Raw genomic sequence first — 20,008 nt, forward strand, 5'->3', positions numbered from 1 at the left:
TTTTATGTGTGTAAATATTTTAATTATTTTTTTTTTCTCACGTAATTTGTGTGAACCTTTACAATCACGATATTTTTATATATTAAAATTACTTGTATTTACTGTATATATATGCTTTTGCTTGTGCCCGTTATTATTAACATTTTTTCAAATTTACAAGCCAGTTTTTTTTTTTTCTTTTTTCATTAGAAACGAGAATTATGACTTAGTCAAACGGATATGACCTACCTTATATGAAAGGTAAGATATGACGCATAAATTCTTCGTATAAACTGTACTTTATCCTATAATTGTGGTGTTATATAATATTATGCCATATTTATGGTATTTTAGAAAGTTCAACCCATGAAATTTCACGATTTTCACGTTATTAATCTTCATCTTTTAAAATAATTAACATTAAGAGATGATTTTTGCATTCCGCAATGAGTTATTGTCTAGTTTATCTTAACCTTAGTAAAATTATACATGAGAGGTGCAAGAGTAGTATACAGTTGTGTATCTGAGAAATACATATGTTTGGTGTTTATTATTAAGTTATTATTCCTTATTTATGATTTAATTTATGCATAAAAATAAATGCTTTTTCCTTCTGTTTTTTCCTGTATGTTTTTAACAACTTTATACACAATTTTGCACCCCTTGTATGTAATCAAACCTCGATCGATATAACGACACTACTTGCGTAAAATGCCAATGAATACTTGTATGAAAACAATGAATTTTCGCAATAAATATTAAATACAACGTTCTTCAGAACCTATGAATTACTAAGTGTATGATTTTCTCTTTTGAAGACATTGTTAACACCAAATAACTTGAATTTCAGATTCAAACGTGCTGCCCTCGTTACTACATATGAATGGATTTTTGTAAAAACGTCAGTCCAAAACTTCAATTTTTCAGTAAACTGAGAAAAACGTTCCTATAAATTTCTCAGTGAACTCACGTAAACTTTAACATCTTCATCAATTGTCATACATAAATCCAGTGAATATGGAGATATTGTGACAATATGAAGAAAAGAACTTTTTCCATGATATTCGGGGGAAAAAATTCTACAATCCCATAGTATCAATCCCATAGTATACCCAGACCATGTGTAGAAATCTATAATAAGCAAAACAAACTAAAAGGAAGTAGCAACTTAATTAAAAAAATTAACATTTCTTAGTAGTTACTGGGTTCATACGTTGGAACAAAGTGAGATTATTGCGATAAAATATGAATCAATAGCTAAATACCTTATCTGAATACAAAACTAGTAATTATTAGATCCATATCCTGAAATTAAATTGCTGGTTTTATCAGAATAATCTTATGTATTCACCATGTAATTAAACAAGTCAACTAGAATACATCATTATCAGCAATACCTTATCTGAAATCTGATGTAGACAGTAATGTTGATGCCGTTCTAGTAATGAAAGACAGACTAAATTATTTTCTAATAACGAAAATTACACAAATCTTATAATTAAATTATAATTATATCGTAATAAATTTAGTTATGGAATTTTCACATAAAACTGTATAGCTCTGTTACCTATAAATATAATCGATTGTTCCGTTACTACGGCAACACTATTGTATCAAAGGTATTCTTACGAGACTAAGACACAACATCTGATAAACTGTTGGTTTTGCTAAATAATTACAATCTATATAATGGTTTATTAAGTTTATTAGACATTTGAATATCTGATAGCCATTAGAGGCAATTCGGTGTTACAACGACGACTTGTTATAACAATAAAAAAGTTAGTTTATACATGAATAGTAGCGAATTAACAAAAATAGCGATAAAAATATATATAATTTATACATATATAATCTGTATTTTTTGCTATATCTTCAGTTATCTTATACTGTTAATAATATATGGCAATTTTGTATTGTTAAATACGAAATAACAGTCAAATTTCCGATTTATTATTTATGTGATGATATTTCTCCACGTTATACTTTGAAATAATCAATTTTCAACAGAGTAAAGGGCATAAAATGATAACAAAAATCTAATTCTCTCTGTACTTAATTACGATCATAATTCCAATGATGTTACACCAATGGTAACAATAGACATTGGTTTTACATTCATTTATATAGGATAAAAGAACGTAAATTATCTTCCTCATTAAGCAATTAATTAAATTTATACATGTTTTTTTTTGTTTTAATTTTTTATAATATTAAAATTTATTAAGTGAGTAATAAATAAATCGAATGTTTTCATTCAAGTCTCGGAAAATGGATTCTGCGGATGTTCCGTCAATCTGAAATAAATACGATAATTAAATTGGAAAAAAAAAATAAAGAGTAAAATGAATAAAATAAATTACTTACCCGGGTATAAAATTGAATTTATAATATCTAAATCTCTTCTTTATATTTCCTAAATTTTCCATGTCTTCTTCCAATAAACTGAAATCCAAAATCTATGGAAGAATATTTAAAATTTGCAACTATAATCAGTAATGACTTATATTATCAAATTAATCATCATTGGCGATATTTTAACTTAAGAAATAATTATACTGTATTTAATTATACAGTAGAGCGTCGTTTATCCGAAAGTCGGTTATCCGAAACATCGGTTATCCGAAAGAATTCCAGTCGGCAAATTTAAATTTTCGCTAGTGTTGTGGCGCTGCAATCTTTGGCTATATCTCGGGCTACTCCAATATTTTTTTTTTTTGTTGTTGATGTGTGTGTTTTAGCTGGCAGCACTTGCACTTTTGTGTGGTGTTTTTCTGAGGACTGTGTGTCACGCTGAATCGAACGTTTTTGATACTAGATTTACTTCTAAAGTATATATTTTTTTGTTTTTATATTTTTCAATATATTTATTTTGCTTGTAAAAAATAAAGAAGTAATTTTTAACGATACAATAGCCACGATTATTATTTTGAAAAGTTTACGTTAGGCTTAACATCGATGAAAATTCAACGCAAAGCGACACACAACGGAGAAAAATTTCAACATGGGATAAATTAATATATTTTTTCGTACGAGCCCAGATACAAAAGGCAGAGGTCGAATTAGAAACCCATCCCTGTAAAAATTATGAGTACTACGAAAAAAGCAAACGTAAGCAGAAATTTTGATGGAATGAGCGGAACTTCGGCTTCAAATAATATGACAGTGTTGGAGAAAACCTGCAACATACAATGGTGTCTGATGTTAAAAATGATCTTTTCCGTATGAAATATTACGAAAATTGGAACGTGGAATATTCGTACTCTATATCAGAATGAAAGACTCGCTGAGCTGTTATGGACATTTGATGAAAACCTGTTGGACATCATTGGCGTCAGTGAGGTCATATGGACGACAAACTGCCGAATCAGTAGTAATGGCAACACTATTCTGTACGAGGGCCTTGATGAGCAGGATGAAGGTGGAATAGGTCTTATTCTAAGTAAACGTGCACTACTTGGATGGACGCCCTTCACTAATTGGATTAGTACAGCTCGTTTTACCCATTGACATGCTAATGCGACTGTGGTATAGGTTTATTCGCCAACCATCGATGAGGAGGACACAATACAAGATGAATTTTATGAGCAGCTCCAAAACGTCATTGATGGTATCCGGAATCATGAGCTGAGGGGTCCTGATCGGGGACTTCAATGCCGAATTTGGCCGTGATCGTCGAGGACTCGCAGCTTGGTACTCATGCATCCTCTGCTTATATGAGTGACAGTGGAGAAAGGCTAACGTCGTTATGTGAACACAACGGTTGTGTTGGGAACACCTTCTTCAAACATTGGCTTAAGTATCCATAAGAAGACCTTGCGGTTACACCAGACAGGCACAATAGAGATGAGATAGACTTTATTTGCATTTGTAAAAAGTAGAGGTCATCATTGCACAATGTGGGGGTTTACAGAAGTGTCTATATTGGATCTCACCATTACCAAGTTAGGGCGGATAATCATCGTAATCAGAGGAAGTTTATGTTAAAAAAAACTGTTCGTGTAAGAAAAATTAAATAATCCAACCATTGCCGAAGCATTTACTTTGGAGTTGCACAATCGCTTCGCCTTTCTTGGAGAGATGATAGATATAAAAGATCTCTGAAAGAACCTCAGAGACATTAACATAGAGTTCACTCAAAACATCATTGGAAGACGTCGAGAAAAACGAAAGGATCAGTGAATCCAAGATCGCTTGTGAAAGTTGATTGATAAGAGAAAAGCCGCAAAACTTAAAAAGGACCAGGCTAAAACAATGGCTGAGAAAGAGGAAGAAAACCAAAGATATAACGAGTTAGATAGACGTGTAAAGAAAAGCTGTCGGAAAGACAAGAAGAAATGGTTACTCCAAAAGTGCGCTGAAGTGCAGGAGGCTTATGATCGAAATGACTCCAAGACCCTGTACCGGATAGTCAATGAACTGGCTGAAATGATAAGTAACTCCAGCGTTTCAATACAAGACAAAAACGAGAAGCTTCTGATCGCTGAAGATGAACAGAACAGAGGTGGATGGAACATTTTCGAGAAACATTTAATCAAGCATAACCGATCATCATATACGATTTTGATATTGAGGATACATAGTATGAGATTCAGGTAGACACTGGTGATGCTGGCATGCGATTAAGAGTCTAGTGAATAGTAGGGCAGACGGTTGGACGAAATTACGTCTGAGATTTTGAAGCATGGAGGGCAGCACATGTTGGAAAAGTAACGTTATTGTTTAACTGGAGTTGCTAATTTAGGGAAATCCCAGAGGATTGGAGAAGGGGATATATAGTGAGAATTCTTAGGAGAGGGGGGATATCACCGAGCGTACTAACTGGCAAGGTATCACCTTCTTTTCTGTGCCTGGAAAGGCATTTGTGTGGTCCTCCTTCGACGCATGCGGATTGCCCTCAATCAACGCTTGCGGGAGGTGCAAGCTGGGTTTCGCTGTGGAAAATCGTTCAGCGAGCAGATCTTATCCCTTCGATATATCATCGAACAATGCGTTAAGTATCGACATACATCGGACATCAATTTCATTGATTTCAAGAAGGCTTTAACAGTGTTCACCGCGAGTCTATTCTGTGATTATATGGTGTACTGACAAACTTTGTCACCATTTACCAGGAGTTATATCTGCATTCAAGTTGTTGTGTCCTACTGACTTTCTTAAATTACGACAGGAGTCAGGCAGGGTTGTGTCCCTTTCCTCTTTCTCATCGCCCTTTATTATATCATATGATGGGCAGAAGAGTCCGGTGCGCGCTGGTCATCTACTAATCTGACCAGGACGGTTTTCGAGATTTGATTTTTGCTCACAATATTGCCTTATTAGATGAAAGGTAGACAATGCTATAGCACGCCACACGCTGCAATGGATTGGGAGACGCATAAAATTGGCCTCAGGATAAACGCTGTGAAGTCGAAATTTAAGCATGTATGTAACACTGCCCAAACGTGGGGAGTAATTGTCGGAGCACACTATTGAAGGAGGTGTGTAAATTTACATAATTGGGTAGTNAAAAAATTTTTGTAAAATACATCTATGCTGTACCATTATATGTCAAGTAAGCAATTTTATGTTATCATCACCTCGCGTTTTTAGTTATGTTCCTACTAACCAATACCGTAAAACTAACCTTAAATTAAATTTTTTTGTGTAACCTTAACAGCACTGAAGAGGGGTTGGGCATTTAAGCCAACCCGAAATGCATATGAATAAGGAATTTTTTAAATAAAAAGTACGTTTTCTAACCAATTGCTGTCCGTTCGTCTACCAACTCGTTTTGGATTACACAGACGCTACACACTGCACTGTTTTAACTTCTTTATGTACAAAATATAAAAGCAATTCTTTAAATTCTCGGAAAACTTACAATTGTCAATCATCATTCTACTCGGTTTATACAGCATTTAATGTAAACTTACTAAGGAAGCAGCTGTTTAGTTAAATTCGAAACTCACGATTTTTCTGTTTTAAGGAACAGAATTTATCAATCCACCTAATATTCTCATTCATTAATGCTGTCAAAATGATAGCCATAGCCTCGGCATTAGCTGTAATATCTATTTTGCTACATTCTTTACAATCGATATCAGTTAATCAAGGAGATTTCACTTACATTGCATCTGGGAAACGTTCTAAAGATGTCTTAGAAGAAATACCAGACGTAAAATTACGTTTATTCTGTCAAAAACGATGTATACAAAATCCAAAATGTTCTGGAATAAATTACGCAAGCGACACGAACTTATGCGAACTTTTATCATCCACCACAAACTTAAATGATGCCAAAAATTTCGAGGTTTATGAAATGGTAAATACATTTTTACTTAGAATAGTAAGTTAATAATAATTCTAATCGTGTTTTCTTATTTACAAATTGTGGGTATAGAACCTTACGCGGCTAACTCTAATTTCTTAAGTTTTTCAATAATAGAGTCGTTTTGAAAATTACCAGCCTTTACACCCACGAAATTAAACGATACAAAAGTGAGTAAAAGAAAATAACTCCAATCCCTCCTTCTCATTTATTTATTTTTTTTGAATTCCAATTTTATGCCTGACATCATGGATTACTTGGTGAGTTTTGTGACACGTGACACTACTACTCAAAGGTCAAAAGATCAGCTTCGAATGTGGTTGATCTTTACTCGCAATGAAGTGGGAGAAAACAAGAAATGGCAAATGATCCCAACTTTGATTTCAAGAAAAGTTGCGAGGATGTGAGGAATTTCACATCCTCACAAATTACAGGTTGGAGTGTTCACTCCCAAAAAAAAAAATGCATGTCGACATGGAGAATGGCTCATTTCATATACCACGTGCTATTATTTTATGATTGGTAAAGGAATTAATTAATTAATAATAGTTAAAAATATATTTTTTATCAATTTTACATATAAATGTTTTATATCCTATATTTTATAATTATACGAAAATAAAAGAACCTAATTTATTTTCTAGACAAGAAAAANCTAAAGTATATATTTTTTTGTTTTTATATTTTTCAATATATTTATTTTGCTTGTAAAAAATAAAGAAGTAATTTTTAACGATACAATAGCCACGATTATTATTTTGAAAAGTTTACGTTAGGCTTAACATCGATGAAAATTCAACGCGAAGCGACACGCAACGGAGAAAAATTTCAACACGGGACAGGTTAATATATTTTTTCGTACATAATCGGTTATCCGAACAACTCCAGTCCCCAATTGATTCGGATAAACGACGCTCTACTGTATAATTAATTATAGAAATTACCTGTAAATTTTCTCTTAATCTAGTTTCGTTACAGCTTTTGGGTATGACAGCAATCCTCTTCTGCACCAAAAAACGTAGAATAATCTATATAAAAATGAAAAATTTAGATGTTTTTAGTGTATTTAATTACATTTTAATTTGATTTCATATTTTAAAAAACAATTCATAATTATTATTATTACTTGTGCTGGAGATTTTCCATATTTTTCAGAGATTGTTTTCACAACAGGTTCATCCAGTAAAATGGGAAAATCTTTTACCATACTAATATAACATTTTTCATTTATGAAATATAGAATTAAATGTGAATTATATTCTCATTTCAATTACAATAAATAGTTTAATTTATATTAAGAAATTTACTGAATAAATTCACTTACATTCCGAAATTCTTAAGCGAAAACTCTGGAAGGAATGGTGCGCCTAAGGGAGAGTAAGCAGTCATTGATACGTTATTTTCCTGACAAAATTTATAAATTTCGACTTGAGGAAGATAAGGGTGACATTCGACCTGAAATATTTTGAAATGTTTATTGTGTTAAAGCAATATATTTTAATTTAAAAAATTAAGATTATTTGTGGTAATGATCGATATAAAATATTCGTTGTAAGTATATATATGTATATATATCGTGTATCTTTGTTGATATTCTAATTAATGCTTTGACCTCTTAGTGCTCTCTAAGCGGAAAGAGGTCTATGACCTCAATTCCAAAGGGCCTTTACAAAAAAAGTTAACGCTCTCTGCGTGGAAAAAGGTTTATAACCTAAATCCTAAATGTCTTTACACGATAAATAAATAAATTCGAATGGTCGAAACATTCATCATCTTGCAGCTCTTGACGGTTCGAGTCTAGGAACCTTAAAAATTTTCACTTGTGATTTAAAAAAGTCCCGCTGTCACCCTCCGCTACCTTATTGTGAACCTAAAAGAATGAAGATTTAATGAGAATCCGTAAATTCTTATCCGTAGGTAAAGGAATTTTCCGTATGTAATCATGTATATATGTATGACCAAAGCTTAAGTGTGATGGTTGAGCCAGCTGTCACTCCAGGCCTGAATGTCGTCAATTCATTTTAAACAGAAGGCTCCGGCATCTATATTTTTGCAGAAGATGCTTCACGGCAATTAGAGCAACATGGCGTTAAATTCAACACATTTTATAGAATGACGAATCATTGTTTTCCGGATTGGAGCGATAAACGTCACAATGTGCATCACAGGGTACAGCATGCTCCACGATGCACGCGACATACACGACATCAAGTGCGTTTTACCCTAAAGTCTGGTGTGAAATTTGGGGGTGAGCAACTTCTTGGTACCGTATTCATTGATGGCACCCTTAATAGTGAACATCCTTAACACGGCGGTAAACGAATGCTCGATGACTAGCCATCAAGTTTAGTAGTAGCAAATGACACGCTGCGTTACTCCGGGATAAGACAAGGCCCTCTGTCATCCTGGAGTATTTTCCTGTGGAGTTATACGATAAGACCTGTGAAACTCTGACACTGGAATGCTGCAACTCCTCGCTCCATTCTTATCTTTGTATTGTATTGTTCTCTACAAAATAAAGCTTACTTTTTTTACAGTCAGAGATTATTTGTATTCTATGCTGAATTGTCTTAAATTTATTATCTTCGGTTATTTTAGCGCTGGAACAAGTATGCACCACATTCATACATTCGTATAATACTGGAAAGATCTCTTTTGCCCCTGAACAGATGCTAGGATATACCTGTATTTGTCATAAGTTTTTCAATGAAGCCTTCGATTATCATCATTTAAACGGTCAATTACACATATTGCGTTACATAATTTATGCACAGCTCTGTTTATATAATAGAGAATAATTTAAAATTAATTCCGTTGATTGGTCATATGATAAACGGATACTTGAAATTAAATATTTTAATTAAAAATTAAAAAAGTAAATTTTAAAAAGAAAAATAGAATCGTAATACAACGGAAACAGATATGCTGCCATTATTATCGTCGCCATTTTGGTCTGAAATAACTATAAACACGATTATCAGAATATACGCAGATTACAAGTACTGAAGAGCTAGAAAAATAATGGCGGCAAGTCCGGTTTACTGCAATAAAAGAGTTAAGAGTTGTATGATTGGATATAGATCACGTGCCTTAGGTGAAACATTGATTCTTATTAGCTAAATGCGATTTTTCGAAGCTGATACAGGGTGGGTTGGTTTGGTTACGGCAACGCGACACGTGGGTGATCTGCCAAAAGGGGTGCCTCCCGAGAAGACTTTTGTGGAAAACTAGCCCCTATTTAGGTGCTAATAACGTGAAGAAAACCCGGAAAACTCCACGTAGCCAGCCCATTGGTGAAGTTAGAACCCACAATCAACTATCAGTTCAGGTGTTCAGCGGTTTTATCCACTCCTCCACCGATAACCATTTAACGAATTGTAAGTTAAGATCATCTCGCGAGTAAACAATCCCTCCCAGCCATATTGTAAACTGATCTTGTAACTTAAGTCTTGTAAGTTCTATCTTGCGAGTTTAATACCAACGCTGAAACACATTTTATTGAAAGAAAAAAATCATAGATTTATAATAGAAAGGAATTGATCAAACAGGCTCTTATTGTGAATGCGTCAACATACTTTGGAGTAACGAGTGTTCTCGCCTTTCGTAGGGTTTAACAAACTATACGAATTCCATTTGTGGAGGAATTAATTATACAATACGATCGTAAAGACCCTCCGCAGCAGGCGGGGAAACGGGGGGAGCTTTTACGAGTAATGACATCACAGACAGACCGCACATTCAAACAGTTAAAGTAAATTATGACGTCACCACTCGACCGAGCCACACTGAGGAGAGACTTAACGATCGTATTGTATTTTCTACCATTGGAAATATAAAGCTGGCGTACCAATTCATAATGCTGATAAAGTACTGTATACAACACTATAGAAGGGTAAAATGTGTATACAATTTTTAATAAAAACAATCATATGGAGTACATAAATACAATTTTTTCATGTTTTATCTAAGTTATAATCTAGAATGTTTTAACTGATAATCCGTTTAACATTTCAACCTTCGCATTAATGGCTTCGTCTCTAGTTTCTGTTACGCCATTGTATATAATTAACACCTGTAATGAATGATTTAAATTATATTTAACATGTAAGAGCATTCATTACCTGAACATTTGCTGGCTTGATTCGACTGTTATTATATATTTTTTCAATTTGATCTCTGTTAAAATTTGATAAACCGATACTTTTCGTCATTCCTAAGCGAACGACTTCTTCCATTTTCTGTAAATATATATAAATTTATTGAATATATACGAATATTAATAAAAACCCATAAAAAGTATTCACTAACCTTCCACGTTTCTAAATAGTTTACATCCTCGTCTATAACTAATCTTCCATTTTCTACAGGATACATATCCAGATCATGATTTCCCTTTAAACGAATCGCCATTTTGTTATAATATAATCTTTTTAACGATTAATAACTTGCAAAATTGTGTAAATTTTATAAAATAGTATTTTATAAATGCTAAATGCTTTGATTTTTCTTATAGAATTAGAAGAAATAAAAGAATTGCGTGGTCATCCAAGAACATTACACTTAGAATTATGATTTTATGCAATGGCGCGTTATCCTACGGGCGAAAAGGGCCATTGTTTGGGCCTCCTACAACCTCCCAAACCAATTTTTTATAAGAAAATATTTTCCCCAAACATTTCTCCGAAGAAAAATGCCTATAGTCAACACTGTACATGAGACCCCTAATTCAAATTTATTTGGGCCCTACGAAGTTTTAACGCGCCATTGATTTTACTGAAATTTATTTAAGGAAAGTCTCATTAAAATGCTAAATTTTGCAAACAAATGATGAATGTATTGGAGAGATCCTCACCTTTACTGCAAATGGAGTATGGATAAGATACAAATCCAAGTATTGCAGTTGAAGCGCATCAAGAGACTTTTGAAGGAAGTACTTGACGTTTCGATGTCCATTATTTGGAAGCTAAGAATTATATTATTTAAAAAAATTAAATAATTTTATAACAAACAAGAAAACACATAAACTGCTTGATTTTTAATATAAATCAAATTCCATCTTGATGGCCACTGTCCACCTCACTTATGTGCCCAAGATAGGATTTATCACAATTTACGTGGCCCAGCCACAGGAAAGCCCCACGTTCTTAAACTCAACGGTCATTAGACGGAACTGAGATTTGTTGCTAGAGTTTTTGGACCGTTTGATCCGTCCAACAAGTAAAATAAATCTTCATTTTATACTCGACAAAGTAAATTTAACTCTAAAATTCAATCATGATTATGTGAATCAGCAATGATCGAGTTATGAACCTGTTACAGCTGTTTAATTATTAGCACTCTTTTCTGTCACTTGACACTCCTACATATTTAGTGATATCCTGTTAAAATATAATATTTAGATAATCTCCTACTATTTCGTAAACATATTGATTTCGTCTATGGATAAAATACAATTCAGTTCATTCAAGTATTATACAATAATTGAATGAACCATATTTCAACAGTTTGGTTTCACAGTACATTTCAATATTCTATTATTAAGTGTTACTACCCAGTATAAAAATTTGAATTACCGTACGTTGCAAGGGATGTACAGTACAATATTATGTGAATTTTTTATTTTAATGTTATTTATTATTATTTTTATAGGCCTAATTGTATTAAACTTTCAGCAGGTACTCTATAGTTCTGTGTCAATTTTTTTTTATTATAATTTTACGTAGCCATGGACGTCCGCAGAAAGTTTTCCAGTGAGCAACCTTGCTCACTGGAAAACTTGGAGACAAATAATTACATAAATAAAGTTTGATTTTTAGGGCTTTCTCTTCACTTTTACGATTATAATCTTTTACTCGATCTCAGGGAAGAGCAAGTGTCCCGCTTGCTCCTCTACGGAGGACCGGGCACGTGGTTGATCACCTCACTCATGTGGCCAGAAATTGCATATACCAAAGGTAACCACACAAGTGATGTTTTACCACAGTAGATTATAAAGTACTCGCACTCCAGGCTTTTCTATCTGCTCAGTTACCAAGGCGCTTGACTGTATTTGCCATTTTGCAAATACAGTTAAGGGTTTTGTGTGAGGGCTATCTGGAGTATGGCTCCAGATAGCCCCCCACACACATCCATACAGAAAATTCCCCGAAATTTCTCGAAGTTTCAAGGTCCCCCGAGTCCAAAAATATAAAAATCTCGAGGGTCATACTTTGACAGATAACCATACTTTTCCTCTGTTACGTATAACAGAACCTGGAAAATAACGTGTTGTGATGCATAATTAGACTAAGAATTTACTATTGCTTTAATTAAGTTATATAATAAAATAAAAACAAAGAAAGAATATAAACATAAAAACTTTTTAATGTAAACGAATTGTTTATAACGAAACTTTCGTATAAACAAGATGTGCTTATATATTTATAACGTTGAAATTTAAATAAATTATAAAGTTTTCCATCGTTTTCGATAATAATAATAATAAATAAAAGTATTTTATACGTTGAATCGAATGACTTCTTTACGTTGTTTAAAAATATTTAGAACACGAAATTGTAAATATTTATTAGAAAAACTTTCATATAATATAAGCATGATATGCATACTACACGTGTAAATAATTTAGCCTTTTTTAATTGTGATTATTAATACAATAAACTAACATGTGCGTTTTTTACTGTATGATACATACATACATACATACAAAATCCATTAATACAACAGTCGTTTGTCGTATTACAGAGATTACTGTACTTACTTTAGAAACGATGAAGACGTCCTCCCTCCTGACCACATTTGTGTCAAACGAGTGTTTTAGAGCTTCTCCAATTTCCTTTTCGTTCTGGTATATAAAAGCAGTATCAATTAATCGATATCCGATTTTCAAGGCTGTTTCCATAGCAGATCTGTTCGACTGAAAACAAAAATTTCAATATTTTTCTATAGATTTCTTCCTCTATTTCTATATTTAAATTTAATTATGTTTTAAAAGAAACATTAATTTCTTAATAGGAACATACAATTCCTGAAAAAATAAGGATTTTTATGTAATTAACCGGGTTGTGGTTCCTATTTTCGTCTATCTAACTCCGTTCTCGAGATTAAGAAAGATCAAACGGATAGACAAACAAACGAACTTTTTGTTTCTATTCATTAAAATTAATATTCTTTAAGGGTATTTAACTAATTAAATTAATTTTATATTATATTTATTTAAATTTTATATCCAAAAATCTTACCTGAAACGTCCCAAGTCCTATGAGAGGCATATTTAACCCATTATTTAAAGTGATATAATTCGAATATTCGCCCATTTTTTTTCTAAGCTTCTGCTTGTAATTCGAGTGGGTAAAAAAATAAAATATAATATAAACAGAAATATTATAACATTTGACAGTAAACGTTGGAATTTGCNTTATCAATTAATCAGGATACTTTCATCCTTTTAAACTACAAATAACAAGAATTATTTTAGATCGAACTGTTAGCCTAATAAATAGGAATGTATAAAAAATTAGAGGGTTTATCACCTTAGTTTATTACAATTTTATTTATTAAGCTAACTAATTCAATTTAAATTAAAGTTGTGAGCTAGAAGCGTTATTTAATGATAATAATTACATACAACTTATTGCATATATGGAGCTCCAAAAATGAGTCGAAAATTCATGCACAAAAATTTTTTAATTCGTACAGAAAAAATTTAATAATAATAATTATAATTATAATTATAATAATTTAACATTGTAAAAAGAAACTGTCAAATAAGAAAAAATATAAACGAAAAATTAATATTTGATGTCCATAAAAAGACATGTCTGTAGAAATTTCCAAGAAAGATGAACTTCACAAGTAAAAACAATACATGAATGCAAGACTTAAGATTAAACATCTTCTATAAAGATCGAATTGTCGGTCGGTCTGGGTTTTGATATTGTTACGTTTGGTAACGTGTGAAAAACGAATCGGGAAAGAGGGGTAAGTCGACATCGACATATCGGAATGTTCGATCTAAGATTAAAAAAAAACTTATAAAAATCGCGCAAAATTAAGAATATGACGCTCTCGGTTTTCTGTTCGCGGTTCTTGGTTCGAGGTGTGCCTCTACGGAATTTTGTGCTCCTGGGATTACATAACGAAAGCTGTTTTGACATCCGAAGATTTGGTTTTCGCTCTCTCGTCCCTTCAAGAATCGTCAAGGTACACCTAGTCGCCGAAAGAATATATTTTAAAATATTGTTGAGTGTCCCAAGGCCATCGCCTTCAACGTCTCGATCGTCAGAACATCTGAACTTTTTGTACAGACTTGTTTACAGCTTTAGATAGGCAGTATCTTTATTATAAAAATAGTTGTAAGAAATATTTATTTTTGTTAAACGGTTTGACGATTGCTAACCTGTCCCTAAGAGTTTCTCCACTCCCACGCGATAGTCCTGACTGCGCTACGATCCTGACTAACGCAATCAGTCGGCAAACCTCATATACAGTCGATCCCTTATGACACTGTTGATAATTCCGTTTTATATGAATTCCATGTTGTACGAGTCACTTAGATTTTACAAATATGTGTGCCGGGCTGTAAACGGCTCACGTATTTGTAAAATCTAAGTGACTCGTACAACATGAAATTCATATAAAACGGAATTATCAACAGTGTTATAGGGGGGTCAACTGTATATATATATATTTATTTATTTAATAAAACATTATACGTTAATTTACGTTTAAAAAGTTTAATTTTAATCCAATATAAAATTGAAAAATTCAGTTATTTATTTTATAAAATATTTTGTAATATTATAATAAGATATTTCAACAGAACAGGTAGAAATATCTCCGTTTCTCTATAAGAATTATGAAAAAATAAATAATAAAAAGAATATATTTTTTTTTATTTATAAATTTCGAAATATTTCCCTGTAAAAAATGTCTAATTTTTTTAAAAAAATTTATTAAATTTTGAAAATAATTTAAATATTTTTAAATAAAACGAGGCACATAAATAAAATCTGAGATTAAAAAAAAAAAAAAAGGCAGTCGTCCTTGTAACTGTTACATAAAATATCCATTATCAGTGAAGAAAAAAAAAAGAAATTTCCCTTAAGTTACGATAAATACGAGTCGTAACATCATTAGAGTTTAATGGGCACGTAACGTGGTAACGAGGAGAGAGAAATCAATCAAGAAGTGACAGGAGTGAAGACGTAACGCAACGCGTAACAAAAAATAAAACAATAAAAAAAATTACGTTACCTAATGTCCCGTAAAGTAATATATAACACTAGTAACAAGTGGAAGCGTAGGTGGATACGTGCCGTCGACGTCACACTACGTCATCGTCACTCATCCGCTAGTGTGCGGAGGAAACTAGAAAAGAGAAAACGTAGACGAAAGCTCGAGTGACGTCGACGTTGCTATGGTGTAGCGAGATTGCGGATGAACCCGACTTTCATAATTCGATAAGTGGTTCCTAAATAATCTAAAGGAGAGGGAGGGTGGAGAATGGGATACGAGAAAGACAAGGAAGAGGAGCATAAATGATTCGATTACTAACCTTGACCGCCTGGTAGACGGTTATTTACGAATTTAGCAGAGGGCCTCCTCTTTTTTTTCTTCCCCCTCTCATAAGCTATAAATATTGATAGATAAAGTGAACACTAGGTAAAAATAGCAGACGGGAAGCGAAGTGGTGCGACGATGAATCAATTCGTGACGTCACCGCCGGCTCTATAAACAATTTGATGAGGATCTCCGTAACAGACGTTTGTCAGACGTGTGTGTTACGCTAGTTTTCTAACGTCAGCGATTAAGTTAATTCGAGTGTTTAGTTACTTGTATTTAGTTAAACAGGAACACGTTACGGTGAGGAAGTAATTAAGCGATACTTACACGTCTAGTGTTTAGAAAGTTAAAAGAATCGATGTAAAATGTAAAAGTGTTGAAGTAAATAATCTTGATTTAATTAAAGCTTATAAAGCGAAAGTCTTCTATCGATAAACTAGTAGTGTGTTTGCGTGTGTGCGTGCGTGCTATACATTCAATGTGTGACGTGCGTTATGTGTACCACGTGCTCAATTCTTTGCCATTCGCTTAATACAAAAATAGATTTGGTAATTTTCTAATTTAAACGTGTAAATTTTAACAATTTACACGTTTTAAATGAACAATTGGAAACATTATTCTGATGTTAAATCACGTGTTCGGCTTAAGACAAAAGGGAGAATGTGCTTGTTCGTTTCCTACTCGGATCAAGCATGCATTTCTTAATTAGTAACTGGAAGATGAGTCTTAACCTGTCACAAATGTGCTTTTGTTTTACCGAAAGCCAAAATATATATAAATTAATTTGTATTTTCTCACCCTGTATTTTAGATAAAATTTTGTAGAGTCTTCTGACTTCTGCTGACCCTTCGCTATAAAATTACGTCACATAGATTCCGGATACTGCTATTGAGTTTACAGGGTGAAATTCAAGTATAATGACCTGTAGACTTACCATATTAAAGCTGTATCATTCACATTACTAACGAAAATACAAAGGCATAACGAAGACATCAAAAAAAGAATAAAACCTACAACAAAGCTTACAAAATTTGTGCTTTATTCTGGCTTTAATGTATATTGGGAAGATAAAGAATAATTTATAAGAACAAAGAAAATCCATGGCCCGATTTAGACTCGTCGCGGTCTTAAGTTATATTTAAACACGAAGAAAATCCGGGAACTCCACGTAGCCATCCCTTTAGCTAGGAGCGAACCCACGATCAATTATCAGTGTTGAGTGGTTTTATCCATTCGACCACTGATGCTTACGTGTGGATCAGCTGGGCTCATCACGTCATATCATTGACAGGAGGAGCGAGATGGATGCAGAAAACCAATCGAAATTCATTTGAGGATTTAGAATTGGGCCTTGATTAAATGTCTTCTTCTGAGCTGTTCATATAAACTATTAGAATTTTAAGTTACTCGCATATTTCTCTTTCTTTTCTAATATTCATTTTGAAGTGTAACAATGTATACGTGAGAACCCGTGCTAGTGTAAAATCGACGAGTGCAATCTTATTTTTTTGGTAAAAGAAAGGAGGGGATGTATTCCATTTCACAAATGCAATCAAAGAACTTCATAAGATTTCCCCAGTTAGAATGGCAGGGGAAGGACTCCGAATAAAAGGCAAGAGGTCAGATGACGACACACAGTTCGCCTGCCTAAACTGTGTGATAGACTCTTCCACTAATTCTATTCCCTTATAAAATTTTTATAAACTTGACAAATAATTGTTGTTATTTAGGGGTTTAATTATAGTGGAGAGCGTTATTTGAGGGCTTCCTTGCCTCTCTCAAAGTTCCTCCTTTATCTCTTACTCCGTAGAAGTCCTACATCGTGGTCGTACGCGTGGTTCGAAGGTTCCTTGAGCCGGAAAATCACAGGTAGTGTTAGACTTGAACCGAAGGGATAATGCCATCCTGTTCACATACATTCTCATTTTTCACTTGATAATATTCTGGTAGAAGTGTACACTTGGTTTCATATTATATTTTGTAGCCTACTCTTATCAAAGAGTTGCAACTGATGAATGATGGTTCTCCACGTTGTGCCTCCTTCTTTTTTCACTGTGTTCTCTGTAATTTCTGGTGTTTTCTGCCCAGGTTATTCGAGATCTTTCTCTTCTTCTAATGTACTCGATCGTCCCTTAAAATAAAGTAACTAAATAAAAGATTCAACTAGCCCAGTGTTGAGAAAAACGTCACTTCATTGTGCCTGTACACAACAACAACAATAAATTTTTGTTTATTCCTATTTTCTGGCACTTTGTCATTTATAAATCTTTCTATCTTCCTCAAGACCTCCTGATGCTGTCCAGGGACCCTTTAAGAACGACGCTGTCAAAATAAATACCCTTGTACACGACTTAGTGTGTTTGTGTGTGTGTAAAAAACATTTTTCTGGATAATTTCTTGTATTTTACGTCTCAATTGCTGTCTATTTTAAATAATTTAAATTTCCTCACACTAACCAACCATTGATTCTTGTAAAAATCTCTTTAATAACCATTTCGGATTGATAGCAATTTAGCAATCAAGCGAGTATTGTTTTATAAGTTGCACCAAGCTTCTCCTACTCGATATAAAACCATACAAAACAATTTTATTTTTTCTTATGCTTAATTCCCACAAGAAGCTACACAAAAAAATAACTTTAAAGAATATTTCTTTATTAATTACAAATTATTATTCAGGGATATACATATCTGCAAGACGTTACAACGTTGAGTTACTTAAAAACAAATTTCAGTGGTAATCAACTACAGAGATATTAAGAAAGATTTTATTGACACTGGCAATATTTATACTGTATTCCCCAGCAATACCCTTGTCTATATCCTCTCGAAATACAACTACTGTTGCAACTCCAAAATTGGCAAGCACCTTCCACGGTCATCATGGCTGTTCGGAAAAAAAAATTATTTCTCTTTTTTTAGACATTTAAATTATATTTTTCAATACCACAAATGTATTATTTCCTAAATAATGCATTTTTATAGATAGAAATTTCTTTTAAAATTCATTTTATAAATTAAAAATGTCCTTACCATAAAGGCATAAGACGAGAGCCATGATAAGAAGAACAACGATTGCTTTCATTTTTAATCAAATTTATCAAACCTGGAGAATTATAATACCATTAACTTATGTTATTATGCTCTTAATTAACTTTTTCATAATGCAATACAAATATATTTTATGAACAATTTTTAAAAAATAGAATAATAAAAAGGGCTTATAAACAACTTACCAACTGGTCTTCTATCCGAAACTTCAGTGTAAAATATTTATCTCCTCACACCTTTTATATCATTCTGTCGTGTTGAGTTCTAGGAATTTCCGCATTTTATACCCTTTGTTATCTGTTTTATCTTTTTACGATTCTTCTTAACGGTGTCGAGCTATTTCGTACACATCGGTTACGAAAGTATTTTAATGATAATTAACAGCTAATGTTGTTAAGTGAGCAGATAAACAGGCGGGGATTTTCCTGGATGATACTACATATTAAATACAATTCTGTAAATAAAAAAAATGTAAGATAAGGCACCGGAATTACCGTGTTGAGATTCGACGAATTACAATACAATAAAGACAATTTATTAGAATATATATAGAAGTTTTTAATGCTTTGCGTAATTATAGATGAACTGTGTTTTGTGTTGTATTCTTAAATTTATGTTTATTGTATCAATAAAATATTATATTTTACTTGGAGGAGAGTCACTCCTGATACAATATAGATTTATATTAAATATCTTAAAATTATGTAATAGGCCTACACATATACTTGTCTTATGTCAAATTTCTGACGTTTCTGACCTGAGATATTACATTATGTATATTAATGATACCTATTGAATATCGACAGATTTTATGCGAGATAATAATTCTATCGACCGTGCACGGTGTTTAAAAATCGATCGGTGCAGAGTACTTGAAAGACGTAGCAAAATGGATCCATCTTTCTTGTTTCTGTTGCTAGATACATGCTTGTTTAGTGTAAAGAAGACACTTTTAAACCTTAGTATAACTTAATTTGTTAATTAGTAGCAATGGCGATAGATTTCTCTATAACGAATTATCAGACGTAAGCTATATATTAACAGTCGCTCGTTATAAAGACTATAGAATTGCAACACCCCAAGATAAATAAAATCACAACATTATACG

General features: G+C 32.8%; 1 protein-coding gene and 1 long non-coding RNA gene across 4 annotated transcripts; both read right to left on the reverse strand.

Annotated features, from left to right (window-relative positions):
• Positions 1–1,675: 1,675 nt before the first annotated feature.
• On the reverse strand, positions 1,676–16,007 carry LOC111634554 (1,5-anhydro-D-fructose reductase-like). Of its 3 annotated transcripts, none has more exons than XM_023379354.1 (11): positions 15,843–16,007; positions 13,528–13,620; positions 13,047–13,202; positions 11,142–11,252; positions 10,598–10,681; positions 10,411–10,527; positions 7,614–7,744; positions 7,416–7,497; positions 7,234–7,317; positions 2,347–2,438; positions 1,676–2,276 (listed from the first exon to the last, which is right to left on the reverse strand). In XM_023379354.1, exons 2-11 carry the CDS (start codon positions 13,600–13,602, stop codon positions 2,237–2,239), a joined length of 972 nt encoding a protein of 323 aa, XP_023235122.1. In that variant the 5' UTR covers positions 13,603–13,620; positions 15,843–16,007; the 3' UTR covers positions 1,676–2,236. The 3 variants fall into 3 exon arrangements, with proteins under 3 accessions (XP_023235122.1, XP_023235120.1, XP_023235121.1); XM_023379352.1 differs by having other exon boundaries at positions 13,528–13,617; positions 15,843–16,006; XM_023379353.1 differs by lacking the exon at positions 15,843–16,007 and adding an exon at positions 15,542–15,742 and having other exon boundaries at positions 13,528–13,617.
• A 2,476-nt stretch (positions 16,008–18,483) lies between these two features.
• Positions 18,484–18,955, reverse strand: LOC111634538. The gene is made up of 2 exons (XR_002758243.1): positions 18,883–18,955; positions 18,484–18,736 (listed from the first exon to the last, which is right to left on the reverse strand). It is a non-coding gene; the product is annotated as an uncharacterized LOC111634538 (long non-coding RNA).
• Positions 18,956–20,008: the final 1,053 nt, after the last annotated feature.

This window comes from Centruroides sculpturatus, unplaced genomic scaffold, assembly GCF_000671375.1.
Source record: "Centruroides sculpturatus isolate CEXI.00-Female unplaced genomic scaffold, Cexi_2.0 scaffold861, whole genome shotgun sequence".
NCBI lineage: Eukaryota > Metazoa > Arthropoda > Arachnida > Scorpiones > Buthidae > Centruroides > Centruroides sculpturatus.